This window comes from Nematolebias whitei, chromosome 10 (assembly GCF_014905685.2).
Source record: "Nematolebias whitei isolate Nwh7 chromosome 10, NemWhi1, whole genome shotgun sequence".
Lineage (NCBI taxonomy): Eukaryota > Metazoa > Chordata > Actinopteri > Cyprinodontiformes > Rivulidae > Nematolebias > Nematolebias whitei.
In genome coordinates this window covers 29,744,967-29,768,162 of record NC_056507.1, presented here as the reverse complement: position 1 = coordinate 29,768,162, position 23,196 = coordinate 29,744,967, and the positions used below count along the sequence as shown (strand labels likewise).

At 41.8% G+C, this 23,196-nt stretch overlaps 2 protein-coding genes across 2 annotated transcripts in view; both read left to right on the top strand.

Annotated features, from left to right (window-relative positions):
- Nucleotides 1-613: 613 nt before the first annotated feature.
- Nucleotides 614-11,490, top strand: pidd1 (p53-induced death domain protein 1). Its single transcript, XM_037683697.1, has 15 exons — nucleotides 614-1,361; nucleotides 1,525-1,938; nucleotides 2,072-2,224; nucleotides 2,333-2,384; nucleotides 2,486-2,687; nucleotides 5,392-5,541; nucleotides 5,647-5,820; nucleotides 5,899-6,046; nucleotides 6,820-6,955; nucleotides 7,049-7,199; nucleotides 7,307-7,430; nucleotides 7,569-7,684; nucleotides 10,026-10,133; nucleotides 10,229-10,425; nucleotides 11,256-11,490. Exons 1-15 carry the CDS (start codon nucleotides 740-742, stop codon nucleotides 11,488-11,490), a joined length of 2,982 nt encoding a protein of 993 aa, XP_037539625.1. The 5' UTR covers nucleotides 614-739.
- A 3,464-nt stretch (nucleotides 11,491-14,954) lies between these two features.
- slc25a22a (solute carrier family 25 member 22a) overlaps nucleotides 14,955-23,196 on the top strand; it is a 23,998-nt gene continuing 15,756 nt past the window's right edge. The window contains exon 1 of the mRNA XM_037682955.1: nucleotides 14,955-15,075. The gene's annotated coding sequence lies outside the window, so the exon portion shown is untranslated. The remainder of the gene's footprint in view (nucleotides 15,076-23,196) is intronic.

Below are 23,196 nucleotides of genomic sequence, written 5' to 3'. Positions count from 1 at the left end.
ATTCCAAAATTAACTTGTGATAAAAATACAATTTGCAGTTTAAAAAAAATGTTTTCTGATTTATTTACACTATAATTTAACTGACTTAACCTCCTTTTGTTATCTACCTGGATGATTGAGCCTATACAAACCTTTTTCTTACACTATAAATTAAAACCAGCAGAATACGACTAAACATCGCCACCTGGTGGTTGAATCGTGAATGGCACGAATTGAACGGTCCCGCCCGGAGTTGAAACTTTGGCGGCGCTGTCATGTAGACGCTTGTTTATTTAAACAAGAACTGCCGAAGAGGCGGGGTCTTCGCTTCTAAACTGGTGCTGGGGATTGGATTTTACTCCCATCGCTAACCGGCACATAATATAAATAAAAACGAGTGCGCAACTGTGACGCGGAACCTTCGCTTTTAAAAAACGTTTTGAGAACAGGAAGTAGCGTTACACCGCAGAGAAAAATGTACCTTGTAACTAATGTTGCTCTTTTTATAATTTCGTACTGCTACGATAGCTTGTTGGTAGCACAAATAACCTAACGAAGGGTTTATAATGTTCATTTCTGGTTGTCTTTTTTAACAGTACTGGTTCATTTGAACTTCTTACTAACGATGCTGTAACGATGCTGTAACGGTCACATTAATCCGTGCTTTTCAAGCCTGCCTTATTACATTACCCACAGGGTTTTACGAGCTGTGCTCATGTCACGAGTGAAGTTACAGACTTGACAAAAGAAACGGTGTTGAATGGAGCAAAACGGTGAAGAAGACGGAGCTGCTGATGAGGAAGGTGCAGACCAGGCAGGTGGAAGCAAGTCAGAAGATGGAGCAGCTGCAGGTAACCCACCGAGGACCACAGCCAAAGCTTCAGACGTTCCCACACGCATGCTGTCTCATAGTGAAACACTTGGGAACCAGGATGGGAACGAATTAAAGGAGGCTAGACTGAGGACTTCACAAGATGTGGCGTTTAAAACCAACGGGGAAGTTGTTGAACCAGAGAGGGACGCTCCCTCAGTGTCTTCTGCTATGGACACATGTGATCCCTCCATATCGAGCATCTCATCTTGTACCCGCTCCTCTAGCCTTCAGCACATTGAGTTGTCCTCGTCCACCTGTGGCTCTGCCTTGTCTCTGTCTCCACCCTTGCCTTCGTCTGTGGAGCTCTCAGCTGTGATGACAGATACCAGGCTGACCCTGGATGTGTACCAGGGAGGAGCAGCTGCCCTGATGTTGTTGTGGGGGTCCATCCCCGAGCAGCTGAGGGGCCTCCAGTACTTGAGACTGGGCTCTGAGGAGAGATCAGGGCTGGACGGTGCTCTGGAGGTCCTACCGCATCTTACAGCGCTGCGTTCACTGGCCATCCGGGGTACAGTACTATCACTTAAACATTAATATTGTTTTAATTGTTTTAATGCTTATTAAATTCTGCATTTTTCTGTAGAGCATAATGTTAATACTGTTAAACTGTAATCTGAGTGTTGTTTATGTTTGGGACTGTATGCTAATTCTACTTTCCCTTCTCGTTAAAGGGCACCGCTTTTATGACTCCCAAGGCGAACCCCTGCCTGGTCTCCTCACCACGTTGCCGATATCTGTGTCCACCCTGTCTCATCTGGTGCACGTGGACCTCTCCTTCAACCAGCTGTCCCACCTCCCCTCCTGCCTGCTCAGACTGCCTGCACTGTCCAAGTTGCTCCTCTCACACAATCGCATCTCATCTTTGCCCCCTGATTTAGGCCAGCTGTCATCCCTAACCTACCTGTCTCTCTCGGTGAACGACCTGGCGTCCCTTCCCCCAAGCGTGTGTCAGCTGAAATCGCTGCAGACTCTTGATGTGTCGCATAACCTCCTCCAGCAACTACCTGATGAAATCGGTTTTCTGGGGGAGCTTGTGAGGTTGGAGTTGTTCCACAACAAGCTGAAGCAGCTGCCAGAGAGCATGGGTAAGAGTTTACCGGTGAGTGAGTGTGTCGGTGAAAGACCCCTGAAAAATAAGCCGGACATTTGATTTGACGTGAGTTAAACTCACGAGTGAAGTCGTTAAAATAATCTAAGCCTTGTTTTCTTGCTGCACAGGCTTTCTCTCCTCGCTCAGGGAACTTGTTATCTACAGCAATGACCTCCGCCTGGTCCCAGGTTGTTTGAATAAACTGCCTCAGCTTAAAATGGACCTTCGGGACAATCCTATTGGAAAACCTCCGACTCCACCTCCTCTTCCTCATGTACCCGGTGAGCAGGGATTAAAAAGGGACTCGAATAGATGATTGCTCAAAAACTTCTTAACTTTAATAATCAAATTCTACGTTTGCATTAGATTTTTGTGTATTTTCTTACTAGATCAAGCAGAGACAAGAATCCCAGAGTTGCACCTGAGATTTAACCAGCACAGGTACAGCCTTGTGGTAAAATGTGGGTTTATGGTAAATTAGCATCAGCAGGTGCTTCGTTACCGGCTCTCATTAAACATCTCGTCCTTCTTTTGCTCTTCAGCTTCTATGTTTCGTCTGCGGGGTGTCATGTGTTTCTCCCAGGGGGGGCTGAGCTGCTGTTCCCCCCGGCGTGCCTGGAGACAACCACGAAACTGAGCTGGGCGGAGAAAAGGCCAGACAGGAAGTGGGTTTCACTAGAGGAACACGAGCTCCTGCTGAGCCGCCCGCTGGAACTGCGTCCCCATGGAAGAACATTTTTAAAGGTATAAAAATATTTTCAGGGCTCAATTCAATTTAAAAGTTATTTACCGCGTTTGGAAAGAGCCCTGAATTTACCATACCATACCAATTTATTTATATAGCACTTAAAACAGCAACAAGGCCAACCAAAGTCTGTACAAAAGAAAACAAACATGCACAGCGGACAGGAAAACATAAAATAGAAATACAGACACAAATAGCAGCAGAAGCTAACTAAAATGGCCAACAGAGTAGAGAACAGACCGGACCAAAACAAATCACACCGTGTTAAAGGCAAGAGAATAGAAGTGGGTCTTCAAGCGAGACTTAAAGACTGAGAGTGTGGGAGCCTGCCGGACACTCAGTGGCAACTCATTCCACAGTCGTGGACCTGCAACAGAGAAAGTACGCAAATGTACGGAGCTCCAAAAGTGCCCGACGATCATACTGAAAATATGACTCGGCACACTGCACAAACCATTGTCAAAATAACAAAAATACAAAACAAGCAGAGAGCGAGAGACGGGCAGCCCTACACACCGGCGCCATCTTGTAAAGGTTATTAGGTAAAGGTTATGAATTTATTATTATTATATCGTCACAGACTTGGGAACAAACTTGAAATGGACAATATTCATGTTGAATGTGATAAAGTCTAGACGTTGATATTTACCTGCAAGGCTGACATTTTAAACTCACTTAAAGCCATGATTGGTGTCAAAATATTATTTTTATATGTTTTTGTTTGGAATTTTAATGCTTCTGCCACAGTTTCTACATCATTAAATGATTGTTTTGGGTTTAATGTAGCTCAAGCTAGGGCTGGATGATATATCGAATATACTCGATGTATCGCAAGATTTTCTATTTACGATGGTTAAAACGGCTTCATCGCAGCCATCGAGGATCATTAGACTTGAAAATCCGTGTAGTTCTTCTTCTCCCGTCTGCGCCTCCAACTTCACACAGCTCCCTCCTCCTTCCTCGCTGAATACAAACGCAGCCCCGCGCATGCTGCTTCACACACGCTTAATAATGTCGTGAAGGCAGCGCAGCTGAAGAGGTTATTATTTAATATATGTAAATAGTGGATTTGTTTTAAACGTTTATTTTGTAGTTACAGCTGCTTGTTAATAAATGTGCCTGTGTGACAATCGGGACAAAGCTTTGACTCGGAAATATATTTTTGTTATTTATGGAAAGAAAAAAAAATCACGATATTAATTTAGCTCCATATCGTCCAGCCCTAACTCAAGCTTGTCAGGGTTTTTGTTAGAAAACAGCAGCTTTGTTTACAACTACATTCTCCTTCTCTTCTCCAAGTCCACAAAACACATGGAGACTGGGCAAACTCCCATGACCCCTCGAGGACCCTAATGAATCATTTCAAATCTTCAAAACATTTCATCAGATTTATTTAAAGCCTGTCACTGTGCGAAGCGTCAAACTTCACTCGTTATGACTCCTGCTTGTTCTGCTTCGTGTTTAGCTGAAACTGTCGTCTCTGCAGATATTAAAGGATTCACTCGGCCTTTACACTTTTTATCATCTTAACCTTCAAAATCTCTTTGCTCCTTTCCTCTGAAGCAACACCCAGTGAACTTTGATATGTTTGGCTCCGTCTGACGTGACATGATTCTGTTAGTGGAAGCTGTTTCTTTGACTAATTCAAATTAAAAATATCTGCGCTCGAGGTCAGCGATCGGTTTGTGTCATGTGCTGAACGATGTGTGTTCTTGTGTCCTCTCTTTATGACAGATGTGCACATACGCCTGAACACTTGAGGTTGTTGTTTTCTTCACATGTTCTGAAAGGGGTTCTTTTCTCAAAGGAAAGCTCCTGCATTCATCTGCTCCTGCCCTCTGTGCACTTTCAGACCTTATTATGTTGCTAATAAATGTTAACCCTAGAACATATTGCAAGTTATGGATTGAATTTGTGCTCTTTTTTAACATTCTCACTATCTACGTGATGGATTTTGACTTGTTTTTTTTGTAGCCACAGAAGCAGATTGCAAAACGCAATGATACGATTTTTTTTTGGGGGGGGGGGGGGACAAAAATACAGACGTTTAACACGTTAAACTGATTGAAAAACAACAGTGTACAGTAATATGTATGATTTTATCTGACAAAGAAACATTATCTTTTTCTTTATTTAATTTTAAACAGTTAAAATATCAACAAAAACATAAATAAAAAGCTAAATATGTCCACCAAAATATTCTGTAAACAAAACAAAACCATTTGAAAAGGGAGAAAGAAGAAGCATTGGCTTATCCAGTCCTGTCCCTAAGTTTACATGCTGATTCTGAATTCAATATACTGTATATATAAATACATAAATACCCATACATGCATGGATACTTGCATAGCTACGTATACCTACACATACATCGATATACTTGCAGATACACATTTACTCTACATCACCTACAGATAAAAGCTTAATATGCAAACACACAGATTAACAAATTAACAGCTGGAATAACATCATTTTGTCTCATTAGTTTTTATACACATCAGTTTTGTATATTTTCTCTTGAATTGTGCAATATTTTACTTTACATAAGCCATTCCTCAAAAATCACTCCACGAACTGAAATGCACGAGTGCTGTGAACACTTTAAATTACATTTTCCTCTCAGTTTGTACTGTATTTGAGTGTAATGTCAGATTATTTTGGTTGATATTTTCTCAGTTCTTGATTTGTCTCATGAGTTCACAGCCTGTGGAGGTGTGTGTGCCATATCGTCAGACAAAAAGAGGGGAGGTGGTGTTGCGGAGGTTTGATGGACAGTCGTCGAGCACTCTGCCTACTAATCTAAGGAGGGGAAGCGACGCCCATAGCTGTCGTCCCGGTGGACGTCCAGCCAGAGTAAGTCTTAAAGCCCCCCCCCCCCCCCCCCCCGAAAAAGCATTTCCCCCTAAAACATTGAAATGTTGGTAGGGACAAAAACAAGTGGTTTTGTTGTGTTTGCAGCTGGCATGCTGCTCCGTGAGCCAGTTCTCCTGGTTCATGGCAGTGTCCCGACCAGTCCAAGACAGTTGTTCTCTCACACCTGCTGGAGCTCTGTTGGTTTCCAGCTCCGACCCTGGAATCAAGCTCCGCTTCCCCCCTGACTCCACCGCGCAGACTCGCACCGTCACTTTACAGGTGGAGTTAAACTGATGGTAACAGAAATAACGTCTCTGTTTGCAAGACTGTGCCCGACTTTGGTCTCTTTGGCTGTAGGTGCTGAAGGTTTCTGAGTCGGAGGTGCAGGCTCTGTGTGGGGATCCTGAGGCCAGAGTCAGTCCCCTCCTCTGTCTCTCCCAGACCTCCAGTCTACACTTCCTGCAGCCAGTCCAAGTTCAGATCCCTCTGCCTCCAGGAGTCACAGGTCCAATAAACCATCCAGATTCTCTTGCAGGTGTACTAGCTACCGTAGTTTTCGCCGTATAAGCCACACCTTTTTGCATATATTAGCATGCCTGCGACTTATAGAGCAGATCGACTTATTTATGTTTTTTCCCATATTTATAACCAATTTTTGTCTGAGATCTGACTATTTCTTTCATTCTGACATGGACAATATTGAACACTACCATTTTCAGCCACAAGAGGGCCCTCGACCTATATGGCAAGCCAAGTGTCTCATTAATAGGTAAAAGTGGCTATTAATGAGACACTTGGCTTGCCATACAAACCACATTTGTCTCACACCGGAAATCCTGGAGCAAATGTCAAATCAGCTGCATTTCACCGCGCCGCCCAGGTGAAATGCAGCTGATTTGACCATTGAAGTGCATTTATTAAGGAAAAGTTCAACTGAGACGCACCTTTACTATAATTTCGAGCAAACAAACAATTGTTTTCAAGTGTCAATCTTGTTAAATTATTGTTCAAGTCCTCCCATGCACAATCCCGCAGCTGCCATTTGGCAGCCAAGCGATTTTTGGCACAACACCGGGCCACATTTCCGGGTGGTCAGCGGTGACGCGTAACAAACTTGACACGTCAGAGGTGACGTATACGGCGAAGCGACGTATTTATTGATTTTCCCACTTTATTAGACATATTTGGACTGATGCAACTTATAGGGCGGTGCGACGTGTACGGCAGCAAGCACAGTAAATATCTTAGCATGTGCTAACGCTTATTGCACGTATGCAGGCTACACAGCTGATGTGACCCGTCTCCATCTGCTCCACGGAGATCCCACCGCCCAGACCTGGACTGACATCACATCACAAGTGTCTCTCTACGTTACACATTTGTATGCTATTTTCTACATTACACACTTCTCCTGGTGAGTCCCTGCACTGTGCTCCCATGTAATGTTTGATTTACTTTACAATTTACTGTTTAATCCTCTAACAGTGGATTGTCTGCACCACGACAGGTACTGGCTCTGGTACACCACGCAGCGCTGTGTTAGCGGGGTGGTCAGGAAGATCTATCAAAAGCTAAAACTGTTCAAAGTCCAGTTCCTCAGTCTCCAGCGGAAGACCGATCCCTCTCAAGTCCTGCTGCAGTGTTTACCTGCTAACAAGGTGTGGGTCCTCCGTTCTTGGACCTTTTTAAGCTTATTTGTCTCCAGAGTGAATGCTTTTATGAGCATAAATGTACATGATAACTGCTACATGTGATGTTTGTACAGGTCGAGGGCAGAGTGCAGTCTTTGTCAGAACAATACGATGGACCGCAGCCTTCAGATCTGTGTGACCTGCTGGAAGGAGAGCAGTTTTTTGCAGGCTTTGAGAGGGGCCTAGACGTCAGCACAGGTTAACACTCAGCTCTGTGGCTGCACCTCTCAGCAGATAAATTGATAAATTCATGCCATGTGCTGCTGAGTAATATTTGTCCTCGTGCAGTCTGTTTTAAGGACACACCTCATGCTGATGTCGTCCTGTTTCCTGCAGACAGACCGGATTGTGTCGGGGGACGACTGTGTTTTGTGTTTTACTCCAGCTTGAAGAATCTGAAGGAAGTGTACATCTGTTCGGCTGAGGGTCAGAAGGGACCTGTGAGGGGACAGGTAAGATGCTTTAAACAGTGAACACAGTGCTGCTTTTGTGCACAGTACTTTCACACAATGTACAGAATAATATATAAACTATGTTACAAGAAAAAATGACTCCACCTGACGGGTTTTTCAACAAACAATATGTAACCAGCTGTGTTTTTTATTCTATTGTGCAGTCTATATTTAACAAATATAAAAATGATCTTAACAAATCACTGGCAATAAACACACATTAAAGTGATATCTGACATTTTAAATCAAATTGTCTCGTTTTATTGCTGTTTCTGCAGTTTTGGTTTAGACAGCTGCTTCTGATCCATATGCCAGACAGTTTTTCTGTTATGGCTTCACTATCGCTCCGTCTCTTTGTATTTGATCTTTTTAGGGGCTGAAGTTAACGCAGTCGTTTCCATGGGATAAGTTTTAGTGATTTAGCTGAGCCACTTATGTATGGGGAAAAATGAGAATTTAAATATTCAGACTTGGCAAAGATCAGCAGGATGTAAGAGAAATTAAATGCAGCACGATTTGAAGGTGGGTGGAGAAGATGATGAAGATTGATAATTCTACTTTGCCTTTTGTTTCTTGGAAATCTGAACTTTTGAAGATACTTTTAGAATGGTTTCCTCCAAACTGCTTTTTATTCATTAGTGAATATAGACATTGAAGTATCTATGTCGTTGCTCTGAAACACTGATTTTTATTGACCACAAAATAAGTACATCTCCTTTTAGCTGCTTCATACAGCAGTAATCACTGTAATTTCTTCAGTTGAAGCAATTCTATTCAGTTTATTTATTTAGCGCCAAATCACAACAGAAGTCGTCTCAGGGCACTGAACAGGAACAGTCACATACAAAAGCTAATTAGTAAAAGTTCTCTATCTAAGGAAGCAGCAGATTGTCTTGATTCTTCACTTCATCACAGTCTCCCATCCTGAACAAGCACAAAGGAGCCAGTGGAAAGAAAAAACTCTTTTAACAGGAAGAAGCTTCCAGCAGAACCAGGCTCAGGATGAGCGGCTTCTTCTGCTTTGAGCGGCTTTTTAGATAAGATGTTTCTAACTTTAGTGATATTACGCAGGTGGAAGATATGCAGGTAGAAGAAGGCAGTTCTAGTAAAGTTTTTAATGTGGGGGATAAAAGACATGCCCTGATCAAAAATAACACCAAGATTTTTAACATTAGAGCTGGAGGACAGATTAATGAGATCTAAGGAGGGAGGAAGACTGAAACATGTATTCCTCAGGTGCTCAGGTCCAAAAACTAAAACCTCAGTCTTGTCTGTGTTCAAAAGCGGAACATTTAGGGTCATCCAGGCTTTTATGTCTTTAAGTCATGCTTGTAGTCTGAGTAACTGATTGGATTCATCGGGTTTCATGGACAAATATAACTGTGTGTCATCAGCATAACAACAAAGCAGAAGCTAAATAACATTTACTCCATCAAGTCTAAAATAGTCTTGTTTACCTTCTACTGTTGTTCATATTCTAAAAAGTGTTTGTCAAAAAGACTTTTTCAAAATGTTAACATTTCACTTTCTAAAACACTGTTCTTGTGTTAGTGAAAACAAAAACTGTTAATGTAAAATATTCTATCAGCTATATGAAAACCAAGTTGTTGTCAGGTGTGTTAAAGTCCACGGGCCTGCAGGATTAAATGTTTTATATTTGAGCAGATCTGAGCTGTCATCATTAATGGATCCAGTCAGAGCGCTGCTTCTGCTTCTCATAATAAATGTGCTGGTCCATTAGCCAGAGTCAGCTGCATTTAGCTTTTAGTCTGATATCTAATCACTAAAACTCATTAGCTCCGTTACTTGCAGCTTGACTAAATTCATTCAACCGTTATTTAAATGGTTGAAAACGCAGAATTATAAAGTGCTTGTCCCATAACTCTGGTGTTTTATCTGAATCTGATAATATCAGGATTCCTGTTGGTCTTCATGTAACTCCTCGTGTTTTTCTTGTACTGATTGGCCTTCAGGCAGAAATGTTGGAGCAACAAATGATGAACTCCAGCATGGTTGTCAACAATCGTTATTAGAAGCTGGAAAGAACACAAGTCATAGAACAGCTCTGAGACTGTCCTCAGACGGGTGTGGATTAAAAAAAAAATCACTCGAGCCATAAATTTCAACAAGTGAAATGAGTCATGAAGCTTACTGCTCAGCTCATCTTTTCTCTTAAACTGTGACTTTTTTATTGTTTGTTCTTTAGCTTGCCGTGTTTTTATATGAAGGATTTACAAAGAGTAAATCTCTAAACCACCACAGTGTGTACATTTCCTTATTTGTGGGTGAATTAGACAAATACTGTTTTCATTATCAAATGGTAATTTCACGTCTGTTTCAGGTGTCTTTTTACAGAGGGGAGATCCCCAGCAGTCTCCCAGAGGAAGTGGTCAGGAAGAGGAAAGGACTGGACAGCCAGTGGCTCGCTACGTTACCATTAAGACTTCCTGTTAGTTAAAATGCTTGTGGTGTTTTTTTTACTTCTTTCCTGCTCTCTACACGTCACGTCATCACCTGAGAGAAACCATCATGTTTGTTTTGTAGGCCCTGGACTCTGAGAACAGTTTTATCCTGGAGGAGTCCCAGCATCCTCCTCTGAACCTGGGAGACCCCGAGAGCGGCTACTTGACGGAGGCCAACCTGCTGTCCATTTCCCTTCAGATCGGACAGGACTGGAGACAGATTGGTGTCAATCTTGGCTTGAGCTACCCAGAGCTGGAACGCATCCAATACAAAAACAAGTAAGAAGGAAAATCACATTCATTATGATCATTTTTGTAACTAGCTCTTTGAGTTCAGTTTAGTATTTCATGTTTTTGAGCCAAAGCTTGCGTGTTGAAAAAGCACGAGTCAGTCACGACATGAAGACCACCTGCCTCGTGTAATTCCTCCTCCCGCTGCTACAGCTGGAGCTGTGCGGACTGAATCCTGGCAGAGGTTCTCTGCTCTTTGGTTCCTGGACACTAGCAGCAGATTGTTTAGTTGTAGAGGGTTTGGGGGTTTGTAAGTGCACATCCTACAGACAGGATGTGGATCTGGGTAATTATGACAGGAAATTAAACAGGAATATACTGAACACATAATCTCTGCGTGACCGAATTATGTAACCAGTGCACAAACAGTACAAACCTCTGTGTGGCAAGAGTCAGTGCAGAACATGCAGCGAGAGAGAAATCAGAGGGTTTTTATTGTTTTAATCTGCGCTCAGCCTTCACTGAGCCATCTGGGACACTGCGGGAGATTACACACTCATCTGGTCCTACCCCCTTCTCCAGCCTCTCATCACGCATCCTGGAGGTGGGGAAAACAAACAAACATGTAAAAATCATTTTTCTGGTACCAGGCTTGTGGGTTATATCACTAACTGGTGTATTTTTTTTTTAATTTCCCCAAATCTTTTAAACATTGATGCTCAAATATCTGCACCATTTCCAACCAGGAGCGACTGTAACCCTGCAGCACAGAATGAGATGTATTCATGGTTAGAGGGGGGTCATTGTCACTTAAACCCAGGCTGCTGCAGCTGAAGGTGATGGGATGGAACATTTTTGATGTGTATTCTGCTCACCAGGGACAACCTGGGTGCCTTGGTGCTGGACATGCTGTTTCACTGGGCCCGGGGACAGAGGAACACGGGGCCCGGGGCCGTGTCGAGGCTCATGGAGGCCATGGTGGAAAGCGGCAGGAGGGACCTGTCGGAGGAGATCGAGGACATTGTGAATTTAGGAAGGAAAAAGTATTCAGATTCCCTGAGGAGAGTCGGCCTGGAGGCGGAGAGCTCCTCCCAGGGGGAGACGCAGCTGTAGGTGAGCTCTCACTGGGACGGCTTATCCTTGAAGAACCTGTTTAGTTTACAGTGAAGCCCCCGTCTGGTTCTCTGAACGACTCCTGGAGCACAGAGCTCTGACAGACATCCACCAAACACACAACTTCAAATACACTTTGATCATTTCTATCCAGCTTTTCTTTCATCATTAAAAACAAACTGTTTTATTGAGCAGAGCAGCTCTAAATAAGATTGTTTCACTAAGGGGAAATATTTTAAATACGATCTGTTGCTGGAGAAATGAGCCACAATGATGAGTTTTAAAACTGAGTTGGTTTTATTTTACATTCTGCATCTCAGAAGGTTCATGATGACACGTAGGTTGCTGAAGTTTGGTGATTTATCACCTGGCCTGGCAACAAGCTCGTTTTGATTAAGAGAGTTTAATTTTTAAAACTAGATTTTTGTTCTTGGTCTGAAGTCATGTCAACAGGATTTGTAACCCTTTTTGAAAAAGGAAACCTCGAGCTCCACAATGATGCCGAACATGAAGCTCTACAGACAAAAATGGTCAATTTCAGAGGAATATTTCTGAAGACGTGCCTGTTAGAACACTTATATTTAATAAACAGATTAAGAAGATTATGTGGTTTTAGTTACTGGAATTGCTAGATAGTCTCTTTATGGTCTCAATTTTATGCAAATTTTTTAACATATAGCAAAATATAATCTATATTTTCACATTTTTCTCCCTGCAGCCTGTGCTCGTTCCAACTCATTTTGCACACACAGGTCACAAATGCACCTATTAACTAATAATATTAACTCCTACATGAGATAGTATCAGTAAGTGATAGGTAAAAACGTGCCATCAGTTTAATTATAGAGTAAAGAGCTGTTTGCAGGGAACTAATACCTGAGAACTTCAGTATTTATGGTCTTGGTGTTTTTTATGTTTATTATTGTAAATGTTAATTTTTAAATACAACAAACTAAATGTGGTCATCTGTAAACTCCCATGTAATTGTTAATAGGTGTTTTGTTTCAAAATAAAACATGGGCCTGTTTAAATCCATCAGAAGCTGTAAACCTCCATGGAGGATGAGAAAAATGACAAATGGGCCATAATTTTTTAAATTTATTTAAACTAGGCTTGGTAGCTACATGATAAAAGTAAATCTAAATAAACTAACTTTTTTTTTTTTTGCTAAGAAACTTAAAAAAAATAAGTGAGTTAAAAGTAATTTTTAAACCTCAAATATCTCAAGTAATATTTTACTGCGACTTTAGTAAATCTTTTTTTTTTTTCATTTTAGTTGTTTTTTAAATTGTGTTATAACTTTAGACAGAAAGTTTTGCACCGTATTTGTTTTTAAAGTAATTTGGGGGGTCTTTTTTTTTTATAAATATGCTGCTGCACAACCAGCAACTTATTAAAAAGTATGTTTTAACCGAGTTAAACATATTGACAGTAAAATAACAGCAGAACTGGGCAACAGATAAAGTGTGAAGTCCAGGTTTATTTGAGCTTTTATTAATCAGAATACAACAACACAAAGGTTTTACTCATTTATTAACCAGGTGAGCAGATGATAGTTCTTTATCTAGAGGCAGTTCATGCAAACATTTAGTCTCAGAGTTCTATCACTTTTAAACATTTTACTTTATAATGTCAAATATTTTAGAAATGTGTCTGTGTTAACTTTGCACCTTGTCATTTTTACTCATGTTGTTGTTTTTAAAACACTGTAATTTCCTTTTTTTTTTTAATGCTTGCCTTTAAAAAAGTGATTATTTGAACTGGAAGCCTGCTTGTTTACGTGGTGTAAAACTTTAAAGGTACTCCCTGCAAATGATGAAATCAAGCATACAGAGGTTATCATGAACTCTGTCAAATGGTGCAGTTTGAAAGAGTTTACTCCTGTAGTTTTAGATATATCAGTATGTAGTTCTGAAATGTGGGTCCACACTTAATGTAAACAAAGCGCTTGGCTAAATTCACCAGAAGCTCATTTACATATTTTACTCAACAAATTGGAGTATAAATGAGTAAAAAGACACCATAATTGAACTTTTCCATCCCAAACAGCTGTTACATGGACGTTATTGTTGACTTGTTTTCATTCAACACACGCAGAAGTTTGGACACATAAGTATAAGTTGTAATCACTAGGCCTGTCGCGATAAACAATAAATCAATTAATCACATGATAAATGAAGTTTATCAAACTAATTTTCATTTATCGGCTTTATTGTTTCTTCATCTCCTTCTGCTGAAGACACTGGATGATAAAAAGCGCAACGCTGGTGATCTTCACTGACTAAAATCGGTTTTAACCGTCCAAAATCGCGTTTGCTGATCTTGGGGAAAAAACCTCCGTCTTGTCAAAGCGCCAAAATTTATGGTTGAAACCCGTGCCTTTGTGTAAAAAGTTGTTTTTCTCTGCAAAAAGAAGCTGAGAACTTGTTTAATGATTTTTTAATTAAAAGCGTTGTGTGAAAAATGCTATGCTAAAGAGCTCAAACCACACCGAGCGTCCGCCATTTTGAGAACCAAAGAGAGACAGCCCATGTCACGTCAAGGGGCCTCCCTCTCATTTTCTTAAAGAAGCACGCTGCTCGCTCCCTCACTATCCATCCTTCAGTTCAGTCTTAAACTGCCATCTGTTGGTTGAAAAAAGGTACTACACACAAAACATAAAAAAAGAAAACTTAAATTTGACAATAATTACTAAATGTTGTCAAATTTCAAACAATATTATCGTTTATCGCAATAATTTCTGAGACAATTAATGGCCCAGCAATAATTGTTATCGGACAGGCCTGGTCATCCTTGTATGTTCCCATACAATGACACAATTAGTTCTCTGCATTTAACCCACCACACCTGGGATACACCCAGGTGGAGCAGTGGACAGCTATTGGGCACCTGGGGAGCATTTGGGGATTGGGTGCCTTGCTCAGAGGCACCACTTTCTGGTCTCAAGTCAGCTGCCCTACCTCTACCCCAGCTCAGTCCCCTATTATATGAAAATAAAGCAGTTCGGATGTTTCTTGACGATTTTTTATTTGAGGGACCGTTCGTTATGACACTGCAGTGAGTACCTTCAACTCTCTCAAAGGTCTGATCAGCATGAAAACAGCAGCTGGTTACTTCCTGGTGTGCTCGGGGGGTTATGTTCATAATTTATCTGTTCTTAATGTGAATCTGAATAAATCTGTTGTATAAAATCTCTTTTTAAGGTTCGTGTGACTTCCTGTTGTTTCGTAGCTCCATGCTTCCCTTTAAACAGCGTCTCTTGGCCCTTTTGTTTCTATTTTTATGTTCAAGGTCAGTGAGATGGATCGTCATGGTGACGCGCTCCCATCCCCCCAGCTTCACACCTGACTACACGTAAAAACTCACCGTGCGTTTCCACGGCCCGCCGCTAGAGGGCGCCTTTAAATCCCCTCCTCTGCTGCTCGGCGACACACTGCCTCCCTCCCTCCCTCCCCCCTGCTCTCCCACCTTCTGGACCCAAACGCCAGGAAGCCCCGGTAGGTTGTGTGCTCGGTCTGTCAGCTGAAAGACGCAGATTTCACTCCACAACCCCCCGGAGGACCGAGCGGAAGCGACCCTGCTCTGGTATGTAGATAACGGAGCCTCGTCAGGAATCTGACGGGTCTGGTTCTGATCCGGTTTCCGTTCAACCTCCTCTGGAGGCGGCAGCTGCGGTTAACCGTGTTATCATCAGGGGGAGGACGGCAGGTAAACGGTGTAAAAAAGGCTCGGAGGGGTTAAAAAAAAGATGCGGTGTTGTTGAGAAAGTGAGACGCGGCAAATCAATGCGTGCCAAGTGTAGCCTCAAAAAGGCGTGAACAGGACGACGGGTCGTAGAAAATAAAGACTGGATATTGTTGTGTTTTTACCCGGGCGAACCGTTAGACGGACCCGGGTTGTTACGTGGACACACGGGCTCGTGTCAGTCCTTCGTGGCTTCTGAGGAAACGTAGCTCCTCAGCTGAGTCAAAACCAAGTAGTCCAGTCCTCCAAGAGGCCTACCGGCTTCCGTCCAGTCTGGGTGTCCTCAGGTAGGACAAAGTGATGCTTCATCTGCTGCCTCCTCTGGACCACTTCATCTCATTAATGCAGGTTTTTTGGGTGGGGTGGGGTGGGGTATTTATTTCATTGTGTTCTTACTACACATCCCTGTGTGGACACGTGTTTTTAACACAACAGGCTTTAGTTGATTGGTTGGATGGATGAATGGATGGATGGATGTTTTATACCAGGGGTAAATTTGAGGCATCCAGTAACATGTTCTAATTATAGAGAAAAATAAAAACATGAAATACTCAAAAAAGAAGCAGAATACACAAATCTGGAAAAAGACTATATGCACATGCACAAGGTGGTAGGGGGTACTATGATGAACCTATATATAGATTAATCAAAGTACCCCCTACCACCTTGTGCATGTATATGTATACATGCATGCATATGTACATATACACATATGTAAGTGCCGCAGAGTTACAGGCTCTATTTTTACTGTAGGGGAGGAGCTGAGCAGTTTTACGTGTATTAAAGCTCTCCTACTGCTGGGAAATAATTGATGATGTGAGCCTTTCTTGGTGTAGGGTGACATCCTGTGTTTTCCACAGGAACTGTTGCACTCCAGGCCACTGCTCACAAAACTGCCATGAAATGAAACCTAGTTTCTCGAAGGAATGTGTTTTAAACTAAGATGTAGTTTTGTCCAAAGCTCGTGCGTATCGCGAGGCCTCGCTTCAAGCGTGTGTATAAGGCGACTCTCAGCCGCTGCCACACTGGTGCTCAGCATCTGTGAATTTGACTAATTTGTAGTTGTTTTTGCTGATCAGTTTGGGCAGCCATCCTGAGAGGGATCGACTCAAGAAGGTAGTCAGTTGTAGACGTGCATCCCTTGATTACTGTCTGAACCTTTCATTAAAATCAGGAGACATTTTGCAAGCACAACAAACGATTGTGCACACACACACACACACACACAGACATGAGCAGAAACATCACCCTTTCACCTTTGACGTAAGGCGATAGTAGCACCTGTGTTTATGTAACTCGGCATGCAGCACCGCTCAAAGGTCCACTAAAATACAACGGGCGAGAATTTTTTCACAAGTCAAACTCATGAATGATGCAACCCTGTGCTGATAGGAGGATTTTCTTCTGTGTGACGTCAATGTTCAGGTCACAGTTTGAACTGTAACTTCATGTTTCAGTGTCTCTATGTCAAAATGCAGTCTTCTATCTATTGCTTTTTGTCAAGGCTGTAGGAAAACTGAGATGGAAGAAGAACAGAGAAGATAAGAGAAACAAAAAGCCTCAGATTACTTGGAAACAAGGCCACCACAGATGTGTGTGCTGACAGGGGAAAGACTAAACTCTTCACCTTTCCTCCACACAAAAAGGGTGTTTTACCCCCACATTGATACTTCTGAACTGTAACAGGCGCTTACAAAAAAAAGCACTATTGAGCCGGTGTAGTGACTGCAATATGAGCCCACGGTGGAGCAGAAACGCACCATCCTGCCCAGATCTCCCTCCTCTGACTGTAGAAAGAGGTTGGGAATTAAGTTTATAATCCCACTGATGCAGGAACGAGGAAGTCAGATTTGTCCGTGACACCACAAATTTCATCCCTTGCTTCAAGCACAGGGCCAGAAATAGACTACATTTAGAAATTACTCCCACGAAGAGCAAAAATGTAGCGTTGTAAAAAAAAAAAAAAATCCTGGGTTTCAGGGTGGAGGATTACTTTTTATGAAATATTCAACAAAAATGGACACATTTAGTCATATTGATGCTAACTATAAAGGCACATTTCGACTGTGGAACTGAACAGATGGAGTTTTATTGTTGAAATGAATCTGGTCTTTGTGCTGCTGCAGCTCGGAGAACATTTCAGTATGTGCAGAGTTCAGTGCATGTGAGACAGATGGACCAGCAGCAGCCTGCACAGAGCCAACGGAGACTCTGCTGTCTCCTCAACTACAGAACTACAGAAGTCACATGGTTTGAGTGCTGACTACAAGAAAGCCCGGTCGCCTTCAGAACCACTCACTTCCTTTTATCTATTACTAAACTCCCCCGTCAATCAGTCACTAAGACCTTTACCCTGTCGGCACTTAAGACCAGAGGAGCCGCCGAGGAGCAGGGAGGTACTCCGTGTACTCTGACTGGACACACTTTGCATTCAGCTTTGCATTGAAAATAACCCGGAGTGGACTGGACCTGCACATTCTCAACAGCTTAAAGACTCATTTTATCTGTCTGCAACTCGTGCACTATTGAGCTATGACTCAAAACTGATTAGCCAACTATTCATCCTTGAATGAAATGCCTGTCTTTATGTTTCAGACTTGTTTTTGTTTTTATTTTTTAGATCAAATGATCACTACCTGACAAATTCATTCAGGTCCGTGTAGTTCAGGGGTCTGCAACCTGCGGCTCTTTAGTCCCTCTGCAGCGGCTCTTTCAAGCTTGGACCAAAACTAACTTAAAACTGAATTTTATTTATTCCTATCACAACATAAAGGGCTGGTTTTAGCAGTTTTTCTGTCATTTCTTTTGCAAATATGTGAATACTAGAACTAATACATATTCACTGTGATTTTTTTTTTTATTGAGAAAAATTAAGTATCCTGTTTTGAAAAATAAAACATAAAGTGGGAGAGCTGCATACTTCATTGTTTTAGTTTTATATTAAATGGGGGGAAACGAGTGCTTAATTTGAGCCGGAGCCTGCTGGAACAGGATCCATGAACCCTCTTACAGTATTTTTGACAGGGTTTGTTTCGGTAACTGTTTGCTTGGATCTGGTAACTCTCAGACTTACTAATAATAAAGTTATGAACAAATATGACTGCCCTGAATGAATAAAATCTATATTTGTTATGTAATCTGAAAATAATTACATAAACACTAATTTTAAACATAACAGTCACAAGCTTCCTAACATCATATCAGAGCTGCCCCTTCAAGTAAGCATTTCCACTTCTACCCTTAAAAAAAACTCTGCTCCTAAAAGTTCAGTCATGTGCAATTTAATTTAAAACACAAAAATGTAATTAAACAGCACAACTAAATTGCAAATCAGTTTTACAGTTTAAGTGGGTCATTATTTTTTGTTTAAATTGCTTATTAAAAATACGAGAGAAACGTTTGATTGATTACATCATCATCACATACGTCACGTATCAAAACAATGGTGCCAGTTTGTCAAGATAACAGCGATTAAAATGTCAAAGACGTTTAAAAAAAAAAGTATTCTCATTGTACAAACAACTGAGAATTGAAGCACATGAAGGCAGTGGTGATGGAGATAATACTTGATGTGAGTGTGTGTGTGTGTGTGTTGGGGGGGGGGGGGGGGTAAGGATTTAAAATTACACAAACAGATAAATCCAGCTTCTTCCATCTAAGATTCATTGCCAAGGTGAAGTCTTGTCTCCCGTCAAACTGAAGTCCAGAGGTGATCGGGCTTTTTACAGGTAACAGTTTACCTGATCATTTAAAGATTCTTGAGACGTTTAAATCCTTGCTCACGACTCATCTGTTTTCCCTGACGTTTGATCCGGGCAGAGTTTGAGAACCAGTTACAGATGGTTTTTCTTGTTATTGATCTTTTCTCTTGTTTTCTTGTATTTTCTTGTTAACTTTCTTGTGCTTCCTTAATGACACAAGATGTATTTTTTTTTTGTTCTTCTTATTTTAATTTAAATTTGACTAAATTGTAAAGCATTTTGATCAACTTTTGTTGTTTTTATGTGCTATATAAATATATGGACATTGACAATATCAGTAAAATGGTCAATGGACTGTATTTATACAGCTCCTTTCTATCTTATCAAGACACTCAAAGCTCTTTACAACACAATCTGTGCCTCATTTACCCATTCATACAGCACTCTACTAGATCTATACAAAGAATTATCAGAGCTTTATCACATTCATACACCGATGGGACACACATCAGAGGCAATGAAGGGTTCAGTGTCTTGCCCAGGGGCACTTTGGCATGGAGGAATCTAACCCCCAACTCTTACATTGGATGACGACTACTCTAACCACTCAGCCACAGCCTCCTCCTGTAAAACTGACGGAGTTAGAGACATTTTTTGTGTTTTTGAATGCCAGTTGGGTTGAAGGTGTTACACAGGTTCTAATGAAACTCAGAGTAATCACTGAAGGCATGTCTACGATTAACCTTTGGAGTCGTCCTGATTCTAGATGGCGGGCACCAGCCAAATGTCTTCATCTTTTCTTATCAGTAAGGCAATATTAGCTGCCTTATTGTTCGACATGTCATTATGAACAACCTGGTTTGAGCCATCACTGTGGACTTGGTCTTTAATCAGGCGCATCCTGTCGCTGCTTCGGCTGGAGGACTCGAGTTCGGTTCAAGGTTCTGCACGAGTTGCACAATCACCCATTGTTGACTCATCAGTGCTTATCAGCCCCTGTGGTCTAAACTCAAAACATGGCCTTGATATAAGTGTGTGTGGGAGAAGCGAACTAGTGTTAGTCGATGTAATAAAGATTAGGTTTAAAACTTTATTTATTTACCAATATTTGTATCGTTTTTCAGAGGTGAGTCAATTTTTAGTCTATTTTCTATTAAGGATTCAAGGATTTTTTAATGTCATACCAGCTCACATTTGCATGTTTATGGTACGGAATTCAAACTCAGGTCCCAGATCAAGAAGCCTAACAATTAACAAATAAATAAATACAAAAGAGAATATAAGTTTAAAAAAGTAAGATGAATCTGAATTAAGTGCAGCTTGAGTTCATCAGTCTGACAGCTGCAGGGAAGAAACTGTTCTGAGCCTGGTGGTCTTGCTCTGAATGCTCCTCAGCTCTCTGCTTGAGGGGAGGGGATGAAACAGACTGTGTGCAGGATGTGTGGAGTCCTTCATGATGCGGATTGCCCTCCCCCTGCATTGTAAAGTGTAGAGGTCTGAGGTGGTATACAGTCATTTAAAGCAGTGGTTCCCAACCCTGGTCCTTGAGGAACACCATCCTGCACATTTTAGTTGTTTCCCTGCTTAGGCACACCTGGTTTGAATGAATGGGTGATTAAAAGACATTTGCAGAACTTGATGAATAAAATCACCGTCACTGGATCAGCTGTGTCAAAGCAGGGAAACAACTAAAACATGCAGGATAGTGTTTGTTGAGAACCTGCAGAGAATCACTGATTTAAAGAACAGCAGACTTCAAAACAATGTAGTTGGAGGTTTAATTTGGTTTGAAAGAACAGAATATCATTTGCTTGGCAGTTTTTGACTCATCCCTGTTCTTTTTCCATTTTGTACGAGTGAAATGCATTCCTTGGAGATCTGGCTGATGAGGGATGCTGTGAACTCTGCACGCTGGGTCTTCTTGTGTCCGTACAGACAAGAGCGCTGCAGCCGGGCCACGGCCGGCGGTCAAACACATCTCCTAGTTGTATAAAGTGAAGCTGACATGGAAAGTCGATGGCATGATGGTCAAGGAGGGAGATGTCACTTTTGGGTTTTGTCTCATGGTTTGAGTGGGAACACAGCTCACATTATTATGTTATTTACACCCCCAAATTTGAAAAAGTGGGGTAAAATGTGGAAACAGAAAGCAGTGATTTGAAAGTCTTATAAACCAATATTTTATTCACAGAGTGGGACATCAAATGTTAAGACAATGTGCCTTTTTTTTATTTGGAAGCAAAGTAATTTTGAGCTTTATGATAACACACCTCAGAAAAGTGTGGACAGGGCCATGGTTCCCACTGCGAAGGCCCTTCTCTTATCAGCATTAACACTAGGAGCTGAGGTGAGCGTTGTCCTGTTGGATTCTAGCTGTCCAACAGTCCTGGGCCTCTTGTCTTATAATCTGTTTCATGTTGTTTTCACTTGGTGAGAGGTCTGGACTGCACGCAGGTCAGCACCTGGACTCCTGTGAAGCCATGCTGTTGTGATGATGCAGTATGTGGTCTAGCAAAGTCCTGATGAAATATAAAAGAATCCGTCCAGATGACCTGATTGAACTTTTTTGGATTTGTTTACCTGGATGATAGAGGATAAAGTCCTTCACTGAAAAGATATCTGGATGGGAGCTTGTGTTGTCCTAAAACATGTATGTACTTTTCTGTATTGATGGAGCCTTTCCCGATGTGTAAGCTGCCCATACTAATGTACCCGTATACCATCAGAGAGGCAGGCATTTAAACGCTGCACTAATAACAGGCAGAATGGTCCATTTAATGCAGAGTGTGTGGCGTTTGTGGTTTCCAAAAAATGAATACATTTCAACTTGTCTGAGCACCGAACAGTTTTCCATTTTCAACCAACCTTCGTCCAGAGAAGTCGGAGGAGGTTGTTCATTTTTTTTGCATGATAGAGCTTTATGGATATGCAGTGATTTGTGGAAGTGTTCCTGGACCATGTAGTGATGTCCATGACAGAGTCAGACCTGTTCGTAATGCAGTTCTCCCCGAGGGCCCAAAGATCACGGGCATTCAGTCCAGTTTTATGAGCTCCGAGATTTCTCCACACCCTTGATGCTGTTATGAACCGTAGATTATAAGATTTTCAAAATCTTTCCAATTTTTAATTTCCACTACATTATTCTGAAATCGTTCTATTTTTAGACGCAGTTTTTCACAGAACCTCCGCCCATCTTTACTTCTAAGAGATTCAATCTCTTCAAAATGCTCTTTGTACACCCAGTCCTCTTCCTCCTCTGATGCCAATTAACATAATTTGCTGCAAAATGTTCTTCCAGCTGTTTCTTATTTGTACCACTTCTTCAGAATGGGGTTGTACTGGCTTAGGATTATAAAGGGTGAGCGATGACTAAACTGTAGAGTTAAATTAATTAATTTTTTTAAAGAGGAAGTCAGGATCAGAGACCCGAGGAGCTAACGGAACATGTAATAAAATGATGGGTCAGGTGTCACAGCTGAGAGAGAAAACAAAGGAAGATGAGGCGTGGATCTCCAGGAAGGAGAGAGGAGTACACCCAGTGGGTCACTGACGCCGTCAGCGATCCACTCTGAGCCCAGCACTGTCCTCCACCCCCCTGGAGCAGCCAGTGAATGCCTCCAGTCCATCCCTCCTCAAACTAAACACACCAGACTGTGCTTTCAGATAAAGTTATCAGAAACGGAAACGTCCACGCTTGCTGGTGAGTCTCGCACAGAGGATGTCTGAAGCATTTGCAGGATTGCTTCTGTGCTCAAACGCACTGTACGTACAAGAAAGCCCCAGGTCAGCAAAGATCTGAGGAGGAAATGCTGCATTTGGAGAGTCGTGACTCGTGACTGGGGGAGACGAGGGGAGGTGGGAAAGACCGAGGAGGAAACGAGCAGCCCTTGCAGAGGCACGTTGTGATTGGTCGACGAAGGGGGTGGAGAGAAAAAAAAGAGAAATTGGAAGCATCTTTTTACAGTAGAGGCACTCGGCATTAAAAAAGCACCGCCATGGCCCCATTCTGTGTATTGTTGTGTTTTCCTACTAAAAACCCTTCAACAGATTTAGCTTCACTTATGTGACTTCAGTTTCATTATGAACGTGTTTATGTGCTTTCAAGGACGTACAGATGTTTTAATGGACATAAATGTGTTCAGTTGAAAGTAGTTCCCCTAAATATTTATTTTGACCTTTCCTCTAGAGCAGGGGTGTCCAAACGCTTTCATATGAGAGCCAGAACTATCCAGATGAAAGGACTCGGGGGGGGGGGGGGGGG